At 45.7% G+C, this 19,797-nt stretch overlaps 1 protein-coding gene across 3 annotated transcripts in view; it reads left to right on the top strand.

Moving 5' to 3' along the window:
- The window catches only part of LOC144491464 (aminoacylase-1B-like), a 51,858-nt gene that overhangs the window by 16,186 nt on the left and 15,875 nt on the right, over window positions 1-19,797 (top strand). For all 3 annotated transcript variants that reach the window (XM_078209322.1, XM_078209323.1, XM_078209321.1), the window contains exons 5-8: window positions 13-107; window positions 762-838; window positions 13,416-13,505; window positions 16,174-16,230. In XM_078209322.1, the coding sequence (XP_078065448.1) occupies window positions 13-107; window positions 762-838; window positions 13,416-13,505; window positions 16,174-16,230 (319 nt within the window). The remainder of the gene's footprint in view (window positions 1-12; window positions 108-761; window positions 839-13,415; window positions 13,506-16,173; window positions 16,231-19,797) is intronic.

Raw genomic sequence — 19,797 nt, 5'->3', positions numbered from 1 at the left:
TTCTATGTGCAGGAGCACTGGAAACATGATCCATTTGCAGCGGTGAAGGACCAGCAAGGGAATATATATGGCCGAGGGGCACAGGACATGAAGTGTGTCACCATTCAGTGAGTTGATCAATTGGCTGCTTAGGAGTAAGGATGCCCAAGCACTGAGACTTGAGTCTGACAAAGCAGCAGAATCCTGGAATCAGTTCCCTGTCTGTACTGAATGAGCTCATTTCAACGAGGTCAGAATTATGGGCTCGCTGACTCAAATGAATACCTTAGATTCAGGTCAAAGTGTGCCCTGAGGTGTTTTGGGGAGGGGGGCTGTGCAGGGGAGCTTTACTCTGATCTAACCCCGTGCTGTACCTGTCCTGCGAGTGTTTGTTGGGGACAGTGTAGAGGAAGCTTTACTCTGTATCTTATCCCGTGCTGTACCTGTCTTGGGAATGTTTGATGGGGACAGTGTAGAGGGAACTTTACTCTGTATCTCATCTAGTGCTGTACCTGTCCTGGGAATGTTTGATGGGATAATGTAAAGGAAGCTTTGTTCTGTATCTGACCCCATGCTGTACTACCCCGAGGGTGTTTGAAGGGACACTGAGGTTCCCCAGCAATGCACTTCTTTCTCAAAAGCGTAAAACTTTCTTGAAATGGAAATGTTTGGTGGGGAGGGTGAGATATAGTGCTGTTTATTGTGGCTCAGTGGGTAATGAAGCCCTGAACTGGTTATAAATCTTGTTGATTGCAGAAGTATTTCACTTTTGTCTCTTTCAGATATATTGAAGCAATTCGGAAGTTGAAATCAGAAGGGAAACGATTTCCTCGGACAATTCACCTGTCATTTGTACCTGGTAACTATGAAAAGAGTTTGAACTTCTCCTTGTAAACAGGCAGTTGTATAGGTCCTTAGTGCAGCAACTGTCTCAAATTCCTTTATCTGCAATACTTTGACAAAAATGCAGCCTTCTATGTCATTTTTGTCTGCCGGAAGCCTGTTTAGTGCAGTAATATAAAAAAATTTGATTTGATTTATTATTGTCACATGTATTAATATACAGTGAAAAGTATTGTTCCTTGTGCACTGTACAGACAAAACATACTGTTCATAGAGAAGGAAACGAGAGGGTGCAGAATGTAGTGTAACAGTCATAGCTAGGGTGTAGAGAAAGATCAACTTAATGCAAAGTTAGTCCATTCAAAAATCTGATAGCAGCAGGGAAGAAACCGTTCTTCAGTCGGTTAGTACGTGACCTCAGACTTTTGTATCTTTTCCCCGACGGAAGAAGGTGGAAGAGAGAATGTCAGGGGTGTGTGGGGTCCTTAATTATGCTGGCTGCTTTGCCGAGGCAGCGAGAAGTGTAGACAGAGTCAATGGATAGGAGGCTGGTTTGCGTGATGGATTGGAAGGGTAGGGTGGGACCAAAATATCCAGAGAATCCTGGATGTCAAGGGATATACAGAATTGGATAAGGAAAAAAAGAGAGACTAATGGCAGATATAGGGGGCTTAGAAGAGTATAGAAAGTGCAAGGGGGATACATAAAAAAGGGATTAGAGCAAAGAGAGGCATGAAAAAACTCTGAAATGGAATTTAACCCTGCAAAGTGTGAGGTGCTGCATTTCAGGAGGACGAACAAGGCAAGGGAATATATGATGGAACGGTAGGATGTTAGGAAGTATCAGAGGACCAGAGGGACCTTGGGGTGCATGTCCAAAAATCCCTGAAGGCAGCAGGGCGGGTTAATAAGGAAGGCATATGGGATACTTGCCTTTATTAGCCAAGGCATAGAATATAAGAGCAGGGAGGTTATGATGGAGCTGTATAAAACACTGGTTAGGCCACAACTAGAGTACTGTGTGCAGTTCTGGTCCCCACATTATAGAAAGAACGTGATTGCACAAGAGAGGGTGCAGAGGAGATTCACCAGGTTGCTGCCTGGGCTGGAGCATTTCAGCTATGAAGAAAGGCTGGATAGGCTGGGACTGTTTTCCTCAGAGTAGGGAAGGCTGAGGGGGGACTTCATCGAGGTGTACAAAATTATGAGGGAAATTGATATGGTAGATAGGAAGAAACTTTTCCCCTTAGTTGAGGGGTCAATAACCAGGAGAAATGGATTTAAGGTAAGAGTCAGGAGATTTAGATGGAATTTGAGGAAAAACGTTTTCACCAGAGGGTGGTGGGAATCTGGAATTCACTGCCTGAAAGGGTGATATATGCAGGAACCCTCACAACATTTAAAAAACATTTAGATGAGCACTTGAAATGCCATTTCATACAAGGCTATGGACCAAGTGATGGAAAATGGGATTAGAATGGATAGGTGTTGCAAAATTGAGTACAATGTTAGAATTTGGTGTTTGTAAACTTATTAAAAAATTGTAAAAATGTTTTCTCTGTGTTTAGAAAGTTAAAAAAATGCAGGTGCATATGCAGCACACAGACAAGCAGCTGGGTTGCCTTGGTAACAAGCTTCAGGCTTTTGAATATTTTTTGAATTTAGCCAATCAGATTTGAATCAGGCTGCCAGCAACCTATTAGATTTGAAATTGATGTTTTCATAATCTGAGAACCAATCATATTGTAGGAAATATTGATTTGTCATCTCAGGTATAAAGGAAGGGAAGCAGAAAAACAACTTCCACCTGCTGAGTAACGGATTAGTTCAGCCCTCAGAGAGGGGGAGAACTGCTGGCTCTCACGGCCTCATTTAAGTCTTAAAATAAAGCCTCATCTGGATAGTGTTATGAAGGGGAAGTTGATCCCCTCTCTGAGAGCTAATACCTAACCATTCAAAGAGGAGTACCTCCCTTATAATCTGTTAAAAGTGTGTGAGAAATAGTACAACCTGCCCTTCAGCAACTTTTAGTGGTTAAATCAAAATAGCTATCTAAAGACTCTCTCTGTAAAATCAACAAGTAACCCTTTATTTATCTAACTGACAGTGAACAGGTTAACTAAACTATTGACAAACTGAATAAAATACTATTCTAATAGAATGCTGTTTAGATAAATACAATTCCCACTTATTAACAAAAAAAAATAGATTTGTTTTAGTCTGTCAAAACACAACCAGGTTTTTTCTTCTGGAATCTTCTGTCTTCTTTCTTCTGTCTGGAATCTTTGGCTTCTTTTGGTACCTTTTCTATTCAGATGAGACTTTGAGCTAAAAGATATTAGCTGTGGCAGAGAGAGCAGTTGCTATGTCTCTCTGGAGCTGGCTCTTACATACCTGATTACATACCAACACCGCCACAGTAGGATTGGTTCTCAGATTACCAAAACATCAAATTTAAATTTAATAGGCTGCTGTTAGCTAAGTGACTAGTTTAAATTGATTGGGCTAAATTCAAAAACAGCCTGTTGTCTTGATGACACTACCGCCTGGCCTCTCGACACAATGTTTCAGTCTGTGTATTGCATGCCCTGCATATTTTTTTAAAAACTGTAAAAAAACACCTTTTTAACAGACAATTTTACAAATACCAACTTCGCAACACCTCCCCCCTTAAGAGTAAAATGAACCATCATCATGAAAAGATGGCTTCATTTTTATTCTCCCTCTTAAGCTTGTGATAAAGCATCCGCAATAATAACTTACAATATGTACAAACTGTAAATTAAGTGCTTGTAACATAAGACTCCAATGAAATAGTCTGGCATTCTTGTCCTTGAATCTTTCCAGAAATGTCAAAGTATTGTGATCGGGATACACAATCATCTCTGATGCATTGTTTGTAACATAAACATTAAAATGTTGTAAGGCCATTACTAAACTCAATAACTCCTTTTCAACAGTAAAATATTTTGTCTGGTGGGAATTGATTGAGTGTTTTTGAAAAATAACCGACTTGTCTTTCAATTCCCCAATCATCCTCCTGTAACAACGCAGCTCCAATACCTACATGGCGTCGATGGCGACTTTAAAGGGTTTCAGAAAGTTTGGTGTGGCTAAAACAGGTGTGATGGTTAACACTGCTTACAAATTCTCAAATGCCTCCTGGCATTGTTCTATCCACAGAAATGTCATGTTCTTTTTTAACAAATTCGTTAATGGTGTAACTACGCTACTAAAGTTTGGTATGAATTTCCTGTAGAATCTGCTCAATCCCAAAAATCATAGCACTTCCTTCTTCGCTGATGGTCTTGGAAATTTCTCGAAAGCCTTTTTCTTCCTGTTTCTCAGTGTCATCCATCCGTATCCGATGTTGTGTCCTAAGAATGTCCTTCGCAAATTCTGTTTTTGCCAAGTTAATGACCAACTTTGCCTTCCGTAGTCTCTTGAAGAGCTCTGCCAAATGCTCCATGTGATCTCTCCATGAATGATTAAAGATTACTAAAGATTCTGAAGGAGAGAATCTATCTCCATTTGGAGAAACAAGGTTTGATCAGTGATAGTCAGCATGGTTTTGTCAGAGGGAGGTCATGCCTAACAAATTTGATTAAATGTTTAGAGCATGTAACCAAGTATGTGGATGAGGGTTGTGTGGTTGATGTAGTTTACATGGATTTCAGCAAAGCCTTTGACAAAGTCTCATATGGGAGACTTATTAAGAAGGCAAATGCACATGGGATACAGGGTGATCTGATAAAGTGGCTTCATAATTGGCTTAGCAGTAGGAGACGGAGGGTAATGACTAGCTGCTTTAGTAACTGGTGGCCAGTGGCGTACTGCAGGGATCCATGTTGGGCCCCCTATTGTTCATCATTTATATAAATGACATATGACCATGTGGGGGATAGGATCAGTAAGTTTGCCAATGACACAAAGACTGGCCGGGTGGTTAACAGTGAGGTTGAGTGTCTTGGGTTCCAGGAAAATATAGACAAGATGGTCAAATGGGCAGATAAGTGGCAAATGGAATTTAACCGTGAAAAGTGTGAGGTGATGCACTTTGGAAGGAGTAGTTTGACAAGGAAGTATACCATGAAAGTTCTGACACTAGGAAGTTCCGAGGAACAAAGGGACCTTGGCTTGTTTGTCCATAGATCTCTGAAGGCGGAAAAGCAGGTTAGTAGGGTGGTGAAAAAGACATGTGGCACACCCGCTTTTATCAATCGGGGTATAGATTACAAAAGCAGAGAAGTCATGATGAAGTTATATAGAACTTTGATGAGGCATTGGGAGTACTGTGTGCAGTTCTGGTTGCCACATTATGGGAAGGACGTGAATGCATTGGTGCAGAGGAGATTCACCAGGATGTTGCCTGGGATGGAACATTTAAGTTATAAACAGGTTTGATAGGCTTGGGTTGTTTTCCCAGGAGCAGAGAAGACTATGAGGTAACCTGATTGAGATGTTCAAGATTATGAGGGGCATAGACAGGGTTGATAGGGAGCAGCTATTCCTCTTAGTTGGAGGGTCAGTTACGAAGGGACACAAGTTAAAAATGATGGTGGGGGGTTTAGGGGGGATTTGAAGAAAAACTTTTTTACCCAGAGTGTGGTGACAGTCTGGAACGCACTGCCTAAGAGGATGTTGGAGGCCTCATATCCTTTAAAAAGTACCTGAATGGGTACTTTGCACCCCATAACACTCAAGACTGTGGGCCAAGTGCTGGCAAGTGGAATTAGGTGGGCAGGTCTGGGCCTTTTATGCATCGGTGCAACTCGATGGGCTGAAGGGCCTCTTCTGCGCTGTGGTATCCTGTGATTCTGTGAACTCATCTATGTAGATTGCACAATTAGTCAATCCTGCAACAACTCTGATCATAAGCCTTTGAAAAGTATCTGGTGTGTTTTTCATCCCAAAGGGCGTTACTTTAAATTGATATAGCCCATTTGGGGTTACAAAGGCAGAAACCTCTTTTGCTGTCTTGACAAAGGTACTTGCCAGTAACTGCAAAGTAAGACCAACTTTGTGATGTAAGTAGCTTGTCCTACTTTTTCCACTCAATCCTTGGAATTGGGTATGAATCAGATTTAGTCACAGCGTTGACCTTTCGATAATCTACGAGGAATTGTTAAGTACCATCAGGTTTGGGAACCAACACAATTGGAGAACTCCACTTGCTTTGACTCAACTCTATGATGTCATCTTGTAGCATCGCGTCCACTTCCTTCTGAACCTGCACTGCTTTGAGAGGATTAAGCCGATAGGGGTGCTGTTTTATTGGAACAGCATTCCCTACGTCAACCTCATGTACTATATCATTAGTCCTCCCCATTCAATTTCTACACAGGTTCTTATAGCACTGTAATAAATCTTTCAATTCAGTTCTCTGTTCCTGAGACAGATAGCTCACTACCCTATTCCATTCCTTAAGGACTTCTTCATTATTCAATTTATTCTGAGGCACATCAAAATCCACATCATCTGGATTTGATTCCTCATTCTGAGTGGTAGTAACTAATACCTGTTTCTCCGGTTCCCTTTCCCTGTTTTAGCATGTTCACATGACATATCCTCTACATTTTTTTTCCTATCTGGCATCTTTACCAGATAATTCACTTGACTTAACTTCTCAATCTGGTAGGGACCACTAAACCTTGCTTTAAAAGGATCTCCTACCACAGGTAATAGCACCAATATTTTTATCCCCACGAGCAAACTTACAAATTTTAGATTTCTTATCTGCTTCTTGTTTCATTAGGTGCTGGGCCACCTTCAAATGTTGGCTAGCTAATTCACCCACTCTTCTTAATCTTTCTCTCACCTTAGATACATAATCCAACTGCAAGATCTCTGACTTCAGACCTACCAACTTCTCCTTAATTAATTTCAAAAGTCCTCTTACTTTGTGTCCAAATATCAATTCAGATGGAGTAAACTGAGTCAATTCATTTGGAGCATCTCTAATAACAAATAATATAAAGGGGATACCTTTATCCCAATCAGTCGGGTAATCTTAGCAGTAAGCCCTCAACATGGAGATAGCCCAGGTAATTACCGCCCGGTGAGTCTAACCTCAGTGGTTGGTAAACTGATGGAGAAGATCCTGAGGGACAGGATATATGAGCATTTAGAGAGGTTTAGTATGCTCAAGAATACTCAGCATGGCTTTGTCAAAGACAGATTGTGCCTCACAAGCCTGGTGGAGTTCTTCGAAAATGTGACTAAACACATTGACGAAGGGAAGGTGGTAGATGTGGTTTATATGGATTTTAGCAAGGCGTTCGATAAGGTCCCCCATGCAAGGCTTCTCAAAAAAGTGAGAGGGCATGGGATCCAAGGGGCTGCTGCCAGGTGGATCCAGAACTGGCTTGCCCAAAGGAGGCAGAGAGTGGGTATAGATGGGTCTTTTTCTAAATGGAGGTCGGTCACCAGTGGTGTGCCCCAGGGATCTGTTCTGGGACCCTTGCTGTTTGTCATTTTCATAAATGACCTGGATGAGGAAGCGGAGGGATGGGTTGGTAAGTTTGCCGACGACACGAAGGTTGGTGGGGTTGTGGATAGTCTGGAGGGATGTCAGAAGTTACAGAGGGACATTGATAGGATGCAAGACTGGGTGGAGAAGTGGCAGATGGACTTCAACCCAGATAAATGCGTCGTGGTCCATTTTGGTAGGTCAAATGGGATGAAGGAGTACAATATAAAGGGAAAGACTCTTAGTACTGTGGAGGATCAGAAGGGCCTTGGGGTCCGGGTCCATAGGACTCTGAAATCGGCCCCGCAGGTGGAGGAGGTGGTTAAGAAGGCGTATGGTGTGCTGGCCTTTATCAATCGAGGGATTGAGTTTAGGAGTCCGGGGATAATGATGCAGCAATATAAGACCCTCGTCAGACCCCACTTGGAGTACTGTGCTCAGTTCTGGTCGCCTCACTATAGGAAGGATGTGGAAAAGATTGAAAGGGTGCAGAGGAGATTTACAAGGATGTTGCCTGGATTGAGTGGCATGCCTTATGAGGATAGGCTGAGGGAGCTCGGTCTTTTCTCCTTGGAGAGACGAAGGATGAGAGGAGACCTAATAGAGGTATATAAGATGTTGAGAGGCATAGATCGGATGGACTCTCAGAGGCTTTTTCCCAGGGTGGAAATGTCTGCTACAAGAGGACACAGGTTTAAGGTACTGGGGGGTAGGTAAAGGGAGATGTTCAGGGTAAGTTTTTCACACAGAGGGTGGTGGACGAGTGGAATTGGCTGCCGTCAGTGGTGGTGGAGGCGAACTCAATAGGGCCTTTTAAGAGACTCCTGGATGAGTACATGGAGCGTAATAAGATGGAGGGTTATAGGTAGGTCTAGAAGGTAGGGATGTGTTCGGCACAACTTGTGGGCTGAAGGGCCTGTTTGTGCTGTAGTTTTTCTATGTTTCTATGGTCTTTAGGGTCTGATGCCACCTTTCCGATGTTCCCTGGAACTCAGGATGGCATGCACTCAACTTAAAGTGTCTGATGCCTAAACTATCCATGACCTCCTTAAATAATTTGGCAGTAAAATTGGGCCCTTGATCTGATTGAATCTCCCTGGGTAATCCGTAGCGGATAAAGCAAGCAAGCAACTCCTCCACAACCTTTTGATGGGTAAAGAGAGCAAACAACTCCTCCACAACCTTTTTGCCTTGATATTCTATAAAGTAATTGCCTCTGGAAATCTGGTGGACACATCCATTACAGTTAGCAAATACTCGTTCCCACTTTTGGTTTTAGGGAGGTGACCTACACAATCAACAATAATCCGTGTAAAAGGTTCTTCAAATGCAGGAATTGGCATCAAGGGTGCTGGTTTTATCACTGCCTGTGGCTTACCTACCATCTGACATTTATGACAGATACAGCAAAATTCAACCACATCTTTATGCAATCCAGGCCAATAGAAATGCTTCTGTATCTTAGCCTGAGTCTTCACTCCTAGATGACCTCCTTCAGGTAATTTGTGTGCTACCCACAATACTTCCTGTCTGTATTCTATTGGCAACACAATCTGGTGAACTTCCGCCCATTTCTCATCTGCACTAACCTGCCAAAGTCTTCATTTCCACCTTATGATTTTATCCTTAAGGTGGAAATTCTGGAATACACTCTGATTCCTTTCTGTATAGGCTTTATGATATAAATCCTTTATTGTCTCACCTTTCTGACGTAACTCCATTAATCTTTCAGAACTAAACGCATTTGCTTAACCCTCTCCTTGCTTAGATTTTTCCTTTACGATCTCATCAAACAGTGTTTCAGCTAACTGGACCTCAACCCCTTCAGCTTTCTCTTTTGTTCTCCTTTCCTGTTTTAACTTATGGCTGTAGGATCTTGTCACCACACAGTCCAGAAAAATTCCAGGGTATTTTTCTTCTAACTCCTCAGTTCCCTGGTTTTCTTCTGGCTTTTCCACTACAATGGGCATCACTTCCACCTACGATCCAGCTATATACTTTCCAAGGATAAACTGTATTCCTGGAATAGCTAAGTTTTCCATCACTCCCACTATCACTTCCCCAGTCTTGATTGGACCTTCTCACCTTATCTTACACAGGGGAACATGATTCCTCTTTCCATTTATTCCACAGATTACCACTCTCTTGGGCAATATTTCAGAAGAAGTGCAAATATTTTCATCTCTTCCTATTAGAGACAGACCAGCTCCCGTATCACTCAATATTTCTATCTCTCAATATTCTTTACCTATTCCCCTTGCTCTACCTGAGTAAACCTCACCCACACTGGTGAAGTCTTTGAAAAGATCGGGCGCTATCTTACTATCCAGCCCATGCCTAGGTTGTGCATTCTCCTTCAGCTCCTTGACTTCTCTTGGTATTTCGTTCATTGTTTTAACTAATCCCACTTGTTGAGCATCTTTTACTACATCCTTTTCCCCAGTGCCTTTCCTAAGCCCCCAGCAGTGTACCTTTGTGTGTCCCACCTTATTAGAGTGAAAACACCTGAGGTCTTTCACCTCTTTTTTCCACCTTCTTGGGTTTCTTTCTTCACAGGTAACTGTTCCCAGTGTGATCTGCTTTTTGTTTTTCATTGAAGGATTTCCCTCTTTCCCAATTTCTATCCCTCATGGAATGAAATTTCTGTCAGAAGCTAGATTTCAATTTATGCACTAATGTGTATTCATCTGCCATCACTGCAGCTCTTCTCGCTGTTTCAACTTTCTGTTCTTCAACTTAAGTTCTCATCACTTCAGGAGATGAGTTTTTAAACTCCTCCAGTTGAATAATATCTCTAATAGCCTCTTTTGTCTTTTCTATCTTTAATGCCCTCATCCATCTATCGAAGTGGCTCTGCTTAATTCTTTGAAACTCAATATATGTTTGACCTGGTTCCTTCCTTACATTTCTGAACCATTGTCTATATGCTTCTGATACCAATTCGTAAGCACTCAAAATACTTCTTCATACTTTCCTGACACCTCCTTTGATAGCGCTGCAAACACCTCAGTAGCCCTGCCTACCAACTTGGTCTCTTTCTTTTGCTAGGGCCCTCCTCTCTCTTTCCTTCTCTCTTTCTTCTCTCTCTTTTTCTTCTGCTAGGGCCTTCCTCTCTCTTTCCTCTCTCTCTTTTTCTAACTCCAGCCTTTTAAGTTCACTTTCCAGCTCCAATCAGTCTAATTTGCAATTTAATTTTTTTCTAACTCCGTTGCAGTTGACTGTTTCTCTGATATACCTAAATGCTTGGTTATCTCTGTTAGAATTTCAGCTTTCCTTGAATTAACATTACCCACATCTCCTGTGGCCATTTCATCTGTGTAGTCAATTTCTCAAAGGAAATGAAAAAGGCTTCTGCGTCTTTTCCATTTAATTTTGGTAATGTTTGGACATATTTGTATTTATCCCTACCAGACGGTTGGCTATGCTTAACTTGCTCACCATCACTTCCATCTTGTACTTTTACTTCTGTCATTTGAACTCTTTTTGCTTCAACTTCCAACTTCATATTTTTCAACTCAAACAAGCCTTCCCTTTCTCTTTCTTTTGCTAGGGCCCTCCTCTCTCTTTCCTTCTTTCTTTCTTCTCTCTCTTTTTTCTTCTGCTAGTGCCTTCCTCTCTCTTTCCTCTCTCTCTTTTTCTAACTCCAGCCTTTTAAGTTCACTTTCCAGTCCAATCAGTCTAATTTGCAATTTAATTTTTTTCTAACTCCGTTGCAGTTGACTGTTTCTCTGATATACCTAAATGCTTGGTTATCTCCGTTAGAATTTCAGCTTTCCTATTATCCCTGGTTAAACCCAATTTTAGCCTGTTTGCCAATTCTACAAATGTCGTCTTTTTCTGACTTTCTGAACTTTCTTGGCAAATTTGGGAAACATCTTCAATCCCCAGAACCTCTTTAATCTGTTAAAGTGTGTGAGAGAAGGGATAATGTCAGTGCTTCAGCAACGTTTAAGACTGCAAGGAATTACAAAAGGTTGTGAATGTAGCCCAATCCATCACGCAAACCAGCCTCCCATTCATTGACTCTGTCCACACTTCCCGTTGCCTCGACAAAGCAGCCAGCATAATTAAGGACACATGCATCCTGGACATTCTCTCTTCCACCTTCTTCCTTCGGGAAAAAGATACAAAAGTCTGAGGTCACATACCAACCGACTCAAGGGCGGCACGGTAGCACAGTGGTTAGCACTGCTGCTTCACAGCTCCAGGGACCTGAGTTCGATTCCCGGCTTGGATCACTGTCTGTGTGGAGTTTGCACATTCTCCTCGTGTCTGCGTGGGTTTCCTCCGGGTGCTCCGGTTTCCTCCCACAGTCCAAAAATGTGCGGGTTAGGTTGATTGGCCATGCTAAAATTGCCCCTTAGTGTCCTGAGATGCGTAGGTTAGAGGGATTAGTGGGTAAATATGTAGGGATATGGGGGTAGGGCCTGGGTGGGATTGTGGTCGGTGCAGACTCGATGGGCCAAATGGCCTCTTTCTGCACTGTAGGGATTCTATGATTCTATGAAGAACAGCTTCTTCCCTGCTGCTGTCAGACTTTTGAATGGACTTATCTTGCATTAAGTTGATCTTTCTCTACACCCAAGCTGTAGCTCTGCATTCTGCGCTCTCTCGTCTCCTTCTCTATGAATGGTATGTTTTATCTATATAATGCGCAAGAAACAATACTTTTCACTGTATGTTAATACATGTGACAATAATAAATCAAATCAAACTTTTAGTGGTTAAATCAAAATAACTATCTGAGACTCTCTGTTAAAACAACAAGTAACACTTTATTTATCTAATTAACAGTGAACAGGTTAACCAAACTATTAACAAACCGAATAAAACACTATCCTAATGGACTGTTGTTTAGATAAATCCAATTTCCACTTATTAACAAAAAAAATAGAATATTTAGTCACTCTCAAAATTTCAACCAGGTTTGACATCTTCCAGAATCTTCTGTCTTCTTTGCTGATTTCTTCTGTCTTCACTATCGAGATGAGGCTTTCTTTTAAGACATAAATGAGGCTGTTACAGTGGCAGAAATGTGTGTCTTTCTCAAGCTGTGAGTTGTTCCAGAAGGTGGCCGGCAGAGGCAGTTGCTGTCTGAGGCAATTGCGGTCTGGTTATCTGAAGCTGGGAGCTGTGGCTTAGACCTCTGATGTCATATCAAAATCCCCACAATAGGATTGGTTTACAGTTTACCAAAACATCAAATTCAAATCTGATAGGCTGCTGTTATTCAAATACCTAGTTTAAGCTGATTGGTTAAAATTCAAAAACAACCTGTTGTCTTGGCAGCAGTACTGCCTAGCCTTGTGATACAATGTTTCACTCTATGCTCTCTGTGTACTTGCATTTTGCACATGCATCTCTTTTAAAAACACTACTTTTTAACGGAACCGTGAAATTTTACAACTTTTAGCATTTTACAATTTTTGAATAAATTTATAAACACTAACTTCACAAAAATATTTAAGGCTGGGATAGACAGAATTTTGGTCTCTCTGGGAATTAAAGGATATGGGGAGTGGAAGGGAAAGTGGAGTTGAAGCCTAAGACCAACCCTGATCATATTGAATGGTGGAGCAGGCTCGATGGGCTGACAGGTCTACTCTTGCTCCTATTTCTTGTGTTTCTATGTGCAGCTTAGGGGCAACTTTCAGCCTGACTCGAGAAACTTAAACATAAAAACATCGATTAACACATCCCAATGCAATACTCAGGATGTGCTGCTCTGTTGGAGATGCCTTTTTTACAGATAGGATGTTAAACTAAGTCCTTTACCTTCTCACCTCCTCATCCTCCATTGCTTAGCTTGCAGCAGCTCCCTGAAGTGGGTACAGGGCAAGGGGAAAGTGGAAGGTGTGTGTGGGGCGAAGGGGAGGTATGTGCAAGCCGAGGGGGAAGTGGGAGGTGTGTGCAGGCCAAGGGGGAAGAGGGAGGTGGGTGCAGGACACAGGGAAAGTGTGCAGGGCGAGGGGGAAGTGGGAGGTGGGTGCAGGGGGAGGGGGAAGTGAGAAGTGGGTGCAGGATGAGGGGGTGATGGCACAGGGTTGGTGGGCACAGCAGTCTTTCCAAATATAAAGTGGCCAAATTCCGGTTACTATGTCTGAGACGATTTTCTGTGATGCAGATGAAGAAATCGGAGGTCAGAATGGGATGGCAGCGTTTGTTAAACAAGAAGAGTTCAGGGCATTAAACGTCGGCTTTGGCCTCGATGAAGGTAGGACCTCTTCTCCATTTTCTGCCTATTGTTTTGCTTCTTTTTCTCTTGGGTGTTCAGGTGCTGTAGCTGGCTCCTTCTAGATAAGATCTCCTAGTGCCCCGTCTTGTGCCAGTATCAGAGAGATGGGTGCCCAGATGTCCTTTGTGAAGAAGCACCAGGTCTCCACTGTGACAGTGGTGATGAACATGCCCACTTATAGAAGCAGACGCAAGGCAGTTTCTATCCCGAATTGATGGCTTGGCACCAGCACTAGCTCCAGGATTTATAGGCAAACTCTGGAACTTTATCAGGTTAGACGCAGCAGCTGGATGATTGTTACTCCAGTCCCTGACACCCATCGCACTATACATTTTCGTCTCTATAACGCTAGGGTTGTTCATTCATCTTTCACATCACTGTTTCTTTTACCCAATAACCCCGCTTTGCTCGGACTCATGCCCCTCAATCCTTCCCTATCTCGCACTTCCCACCCACTGACCATGATCTCCCCCTCCCTGCCACGATTTCCCCCTCCCTGCCATTACCTCCCCCTCCCTGCCATTACCTCCCCCTCCCTGCATTACCTCCCCCTCCCTGCCATTACCTCCCCCTCCCTGCATTACCTCCCCCTCCCTGCATTACCTCCCCGTCCCTGCCATTACCTCCCCCTCCCTGCATTACCTCCCCCTCCCTGCATTACCTCCCCCTCCCTGCCATGACCTCCCCCTCCCTGCATTACCTCCCCCTCCCTGCATTACCTCCCCCTCCCTGCCATGACCTCCCCCTCCCTGCCATGACTTCCCCCTCCCTGCCATGACTTCCCCCTCCCTGCCATGACTTCCTCCTCCCTGCCATGACCTCCCCCTCCCTGCCATGACCTCCCCCTCCCTGCCATGACCTCCCCCTCCCTGCCATGACCTCCCCCTCTTCTTCCTCATCCAGTCTTGCATTGTCCTAGACATCAGCGTTCCCTGAAATTATTTCCCCTACATTTTCCCCTAAAGGGTACATGTTGGACCTGTACTCTCCCCAGCTCATTTTTGAATGCCCCTACTGCTCTGCTAGACTGCCATGACCTCCCCCTCCCTGCCATGACCTACCCCTCCCTGCCATGACCTACCCCTCCCTGCCATGACCTACCCATCCCTGCCATGACCTGGGCGGCACGGTTGCACAGTGGTTAGCACTGCTGCTTCACAGCTCCAGGGACCTGGGTTCGATTCCCGGCTTGGGTCACTGTCTATGTGGAGTTTGCACATTCTCCTCGTGTCTGCGTGGGTTTCCTCTGGGTGCTCCGGTTTCCTCCCACAGTCCAAAGATGTGCGGGTTAGGTTGATTGGCCATGCTAAAATTGCCCCTTAGTGTCCTGAGATGTGTAGGTTAGAGGGATTAGCGGGTAAATATGTAGGGATATGGGGGTAGGGCCTGGGTGGGATTGTGGTCGGTGCAGACTCGATGGGCCGAATGGCCTCTTTCTGCACTGTAGGGTTATGACCTCCCCTCCTTGCCATGACCTCCCCCTCCTTGCCATGAGCTCCCCTTCCCTGCCAAGACCCCCCCTTCCCTGCCTCGACTTTCCCCCTCCCTGCTTCAACCTCCTCTGCTCCCTGTCTCCCTGACCTCCCCCACTCCCACCTCCCCGCTCCCCGATTTTCCCTGTTCCCTGCCTCCCCAACCTCCCCCGCTCCCCTACCTCCCCTGCCTTCCCTACCTCCCTGCTCCCTGACCTCTCCTGCTCCCTGCCTCGCTGACCTCCCTCTTCCCGCCCTCCCCCACTAACCGTCTCCCTGACCTCCCCGACCTCTCCCGCTCCCCGCCTCCCCAACCTTCCCCGCCTCCCCAACCTCCCCCGCTCCCCGCCTCCCCAACCTCCCCCGCTCCCCGCCTCCCCAGCCTCCACCGCTCCCCAGCTCCCTGACTCCCCCGTTTCCTGCCTCCCCAACCTCCCATGCTCCCAACCCCCTCACCCCTGCTTCCTACCTCCCCAATCTCTCCCGCTTCCTGCCTCTCCAACCTCCCCCACCTCCCCGACCTCCCCCGCTCCTGAACTTCCCTGCCTCCCCGACCTCCCCTGCTCCCGAGCTCACCTGCTCCCTGGCCTCCCCGACCTCCCTCACTCCCTGGCTCTCTGATCTCCCCCACTCCCCGACCTCCTCTGCTCCCTGACCTCCCCTGCTGGCCTGACACTCTCCCCCTCCCCGACCTTCCTTGCTCCCGGACCTCCCCCGCTCCTTGACGCTCCCCCGCCCCTGGCCTCCCCGCCTCCCCAACTGCCCCCACTCCCTGCCTCCCTGACATCTCCGCCTCCCCGACTGCCCCCGCTTGTGCTCCCTGCCTCCCTGACTTCCCCGCCTCCCGGACCTCCCCCGCTCCCCGATCCCGCCAATCTCCCCTGCCTCCCGACCTTCCCTTTTCCCTGCCTCAGTGACCTCCTCTGAACCCTGCCTCCCCGAACCCCCTCTCCCTGCATCTACTGGCTTGTATTCGGTTGTGATTAGGGTCAGAATCTTTATGTGATTCCCCTCTCACCCGTCCCCAAAGTTGATTACAGCTGGATTGACTTTGTGTGCTGTGACCGGTCACCTGTTTCTGCTCTGGTCTGAAATATCAGGGCTGCTGTTCATTGTGAAGCTCTCTCTCCCTGGCTATGGATACTGATTGCTGATATTCTCCATTGTGTCCCCAGGTCTGGCTAATCCCAGCAATGCCTACACAGTCTACTATGGTGAGAGGAGTGTGTGGTGTAAGTACTCCAACTTTCATGGGTTAAAGCAGATGAGCAGTGCCTCTTCAGAGGCTGTGGATGATGTGGCAGTGGGGATAGAGTAAGACCCTGTGCTGTACCTGTCCTGGGAGTGTTCGATGGGGATAGTATAGAGGGAGATTTACTTTGTATCTAACCAACATAATCTGGGATAGTTATAGTCTCAAGGATTTAGAGGAGGCGGATTTCTTGAAAGGTATTCAGGGGAGCTTTTTGTATCAATATGTAGAAGGCCCAACAAGAGATGGCGCAGTGCTGCTTCTGGTCCTGGGGAACGGAGCTGGACAAGTGTTCAATGTAGCAATAGGGGAGCATTTTAGTGTTAGAGACCACAACATGGTACGGTTCAAATTTGTTTTGGAAAAGGAGAAAGATGGCCTGCAAAAGATGGCTTTGGATTGGGCAAAGGCAGATTTTATTATAATAAGGCAGGATCTGATTGGGATCAACTGCTTGTGGGTAAGTCTAGCAGAGCAGTAGGGGCATTCAAAAAGGAGCTGGGGAACGTACAGGTCCAACATGTACCCTTTAGGGGAAAATGTAGGGGAAATAATTTAAGGGAACACTGGATATCTAGGACAATAAGAGTTTTAACAACACCAGGTTAAAGTCCAACAGGTTTATTTGGTAGCAAATGCCATTAGCTTTCGGAGCGCTGCTCCTTCGTCAGATGGAGTGGATATCTGCTCAAACAAGGCATACAGAGACACAAACTCAAGTTACAGAATACTGATTAGAATGCGAATCTTTACAGCTAATCAAGTCTTAAAGATACAGACAATGTGAGTGGAGAGAGCATTAGGCACAGGTTAAAGAAATGTGTATTGTCTCCAGACATCGAACAAGACTTCTTCACCGCACAGGACCTTCAACCGATGCTATATACTAGATACATCGATGATATTTTCTTCCTTTGGACTCATGGTGAACAATCACTGAAACGACTATATGATGACATCAACAAGTTCCATCCCACCATAAGAATCACCATGGACTACTCTCCGGAATCGGTTGCATTCTTGGACACACGCATCTCCATTAAGGACGGTCACCTCAGCACCTCACTGTACCGCAAGCCCACGGATAACCTCACGATGCTCCACTTCTCCAGCTTCCACCCTAAACATGTTAAAGAAGCCATCCCCTACGGACAAGCCCTCCATATATACAGGATCTAATCAGATGAGGAGGATCCCAACAGACACCTCCAGACGCTGAAAGATGCCCTCATAAGAACAGGATATGGCGCTTGACTCATCGATCAACAGTTCCGATGCACCACAGCGTAAAACCGCACCGACCTCCTTGGAAGACAAATACGGGACACGGTGGACAGAGTACACTTCGTCATCCAGTACTTCCCCGGAGCGGAGAAGCTACGGCATCTCCTCCGGAGCCTTCAACATGTCATTGATGAAGACGAACATCAACAGAACAGTACAGTAGTACAGTACAGCACAGGAAACAGGCCTTTCGGCCCTCCAAGCCTGTGCCGCTCATTGGTCCAACTAGACCATTTGTTTGTATCCCTCCATTCCCAGACTGCTCATGTGACTGTCCAGGTAAGTCTTAAACGATGCCAGCGTGTCTGCCTCCACCAGCCTACTTGGCAGCGCATTCCAGGCCCCCACCACTCTCTGCCTAAAAAACGTCCCTCTGATATCTGAGTTATACCTCGCCCTTCTCACCTTGAGCCCATGACCCCTCGTGATCGTCACCTCCGACCTGGGAAAAAGCTTCCCACTGTTCACCCTATCTATACCCTTCATAATTTTGTACACCTCTATCAGGTCTCCCCTCATTCTCCGTCTTTCCAGGGAGAACAAGCCCAGTTTACCCAATCTCTCCTCATAGCTAAGACCCTCCATACCAGGCAACATCCTGGTAAACCTTCTCTGCACTCTCTCTAAAGCCTCCACGTCCTTCTGGTAGTGCAGCGACCAGAACTGGACGCAGTACTCCAAATGTGGCCTAACTGGTGTTCTATACAGCTGCAACATCAGACTCCAGTTTTTATCATAGATCATAGAAACCCTACAGTGCAGAAGGAGGCCATTCGGCCCATCGAGTCTGCACCGACCACAATCCCACCCCACATATTTACCCGCTAATCCCTCCAACCTACGCATCCCAGGACTCTAAGGGGCAATTTTTAACCTGGCCAATCAACCTAACCCGCACATCTTTGGACTGTGGGAGGAAACCGGAGCACCCGGAGGAAACCCACGCAGACACGAGGAGAATGTGCAAACTCCACACAGACAGTGACCCGAGCCGGGAATCGAACCCGGGACCCTGGAGCTGTGAAGCAGCAGTGCTAACCACTGTGCTACCGTATATACTCTATACCCCATCCTATAAAGGCAAGCATACCATATGCCTTCTTCACCACCTTTTCCACCTGTGCTGCCACCTTCAAGGATTTGTGGACTTGCACACCTAGGTCCCTCTGTGTTTCTATACTCTTGATGGCTCTGCCATTTATTGTATATCTCCTCCCTACATTAGTTCTTCCAAAATGCATCACTTCGCATTTATCTGGATTAAATTCCATCTGCCATTTCTCCGCCCAATTTTCCAGCCTATCTATAGCCTGCTGTATTGTCCGACAACGTTCATCGCTATCCTTAAGTCCAGCCATCTTCGTGTCATCTGCAAACTTGCTGATAACACCAGTTACACCTTCTTCCAAATCATTTATATATATCACAAATAGCATCTCACCAAGGCCATCCCCACACCCCCACAAATAACATCTCGCCAAGGCCATCCCCACACCCCCACTTCTTGCCTTCAAACAACCGCACAACCTCAAACAGACCATTGTCCGCAGCAAACTACCCAGCCTTCAGGAGAACAGTGACCACAACACCACACAACCCTGCCACAGCAACCTCTGCAAGACGTGCCGGATCATCGACACGGATGCCATCATCTCACATGAGAACACCAACTACCAGGTACACGGTACATACTCTTGCAACTCGGCCAACGTTGTCTACCTGATACGCTACAGGAAAGGATGTCCCGAGGCATGGTACATTGGGGAAACCATGCAGACGCTACGACAACGGATGAATGAACACTGCTCAACAATCACCAGGCAAGACTGTTCTCTTCCTGTGGGGGAGCACTTCAGCGGTCACGGGCATTCGGCCTCTGATCTTCGGGTAAGCGTTCTCCAAGGCGGCCTTCACGACACACGACAGCGCAGAGTCGCTGAGCAGAAACTGATAGCCAAGTTCCGCACATATGAGGACAGCCTGAACTGGGATCTTGGGTTCATGTCACATTATCGGTAACCCCCACAGCTTGCCTGGAGCTCCAGAATCTCACTGGCTGTCCTGTCTGGAGACAATACACATTTCTTTAACCTGTACCTAATGCTCTCTCCATTCACATTGTCTGTATCTTTAAGACTTGATTAGCTGTAAAGATTCGCATTCTAATCAGTATTCTGGAACTTGAGTTTGTGTCTCTGTATGCCTTGTTTATGAGCAGATAGTCATTCCATCTGACAAAGGAGCAGTGCTCCGAAAGCTAATG

The sequence above is a fragment of the Mustelus asterias genome, chromosome 3, assembly GCF_964213995.1.
Source record: "Mustelus asterias chromosome 3, sMusAst1.hap1.1, whole genome shotgun sequence".
In the NCBI taxonomy this organism is placed as follows: Eukaryota; Metazoa; Chordata; class Chondrichthyes; order Carcharhiniformes; family Triakidae; genus Mustelus; species Mustelus asterias.
The sequence above is the reverse complement of the archived record's forward strand: the minus strand, read 5'-3'. Positions and strand labels throughout refer to the sequence as shown.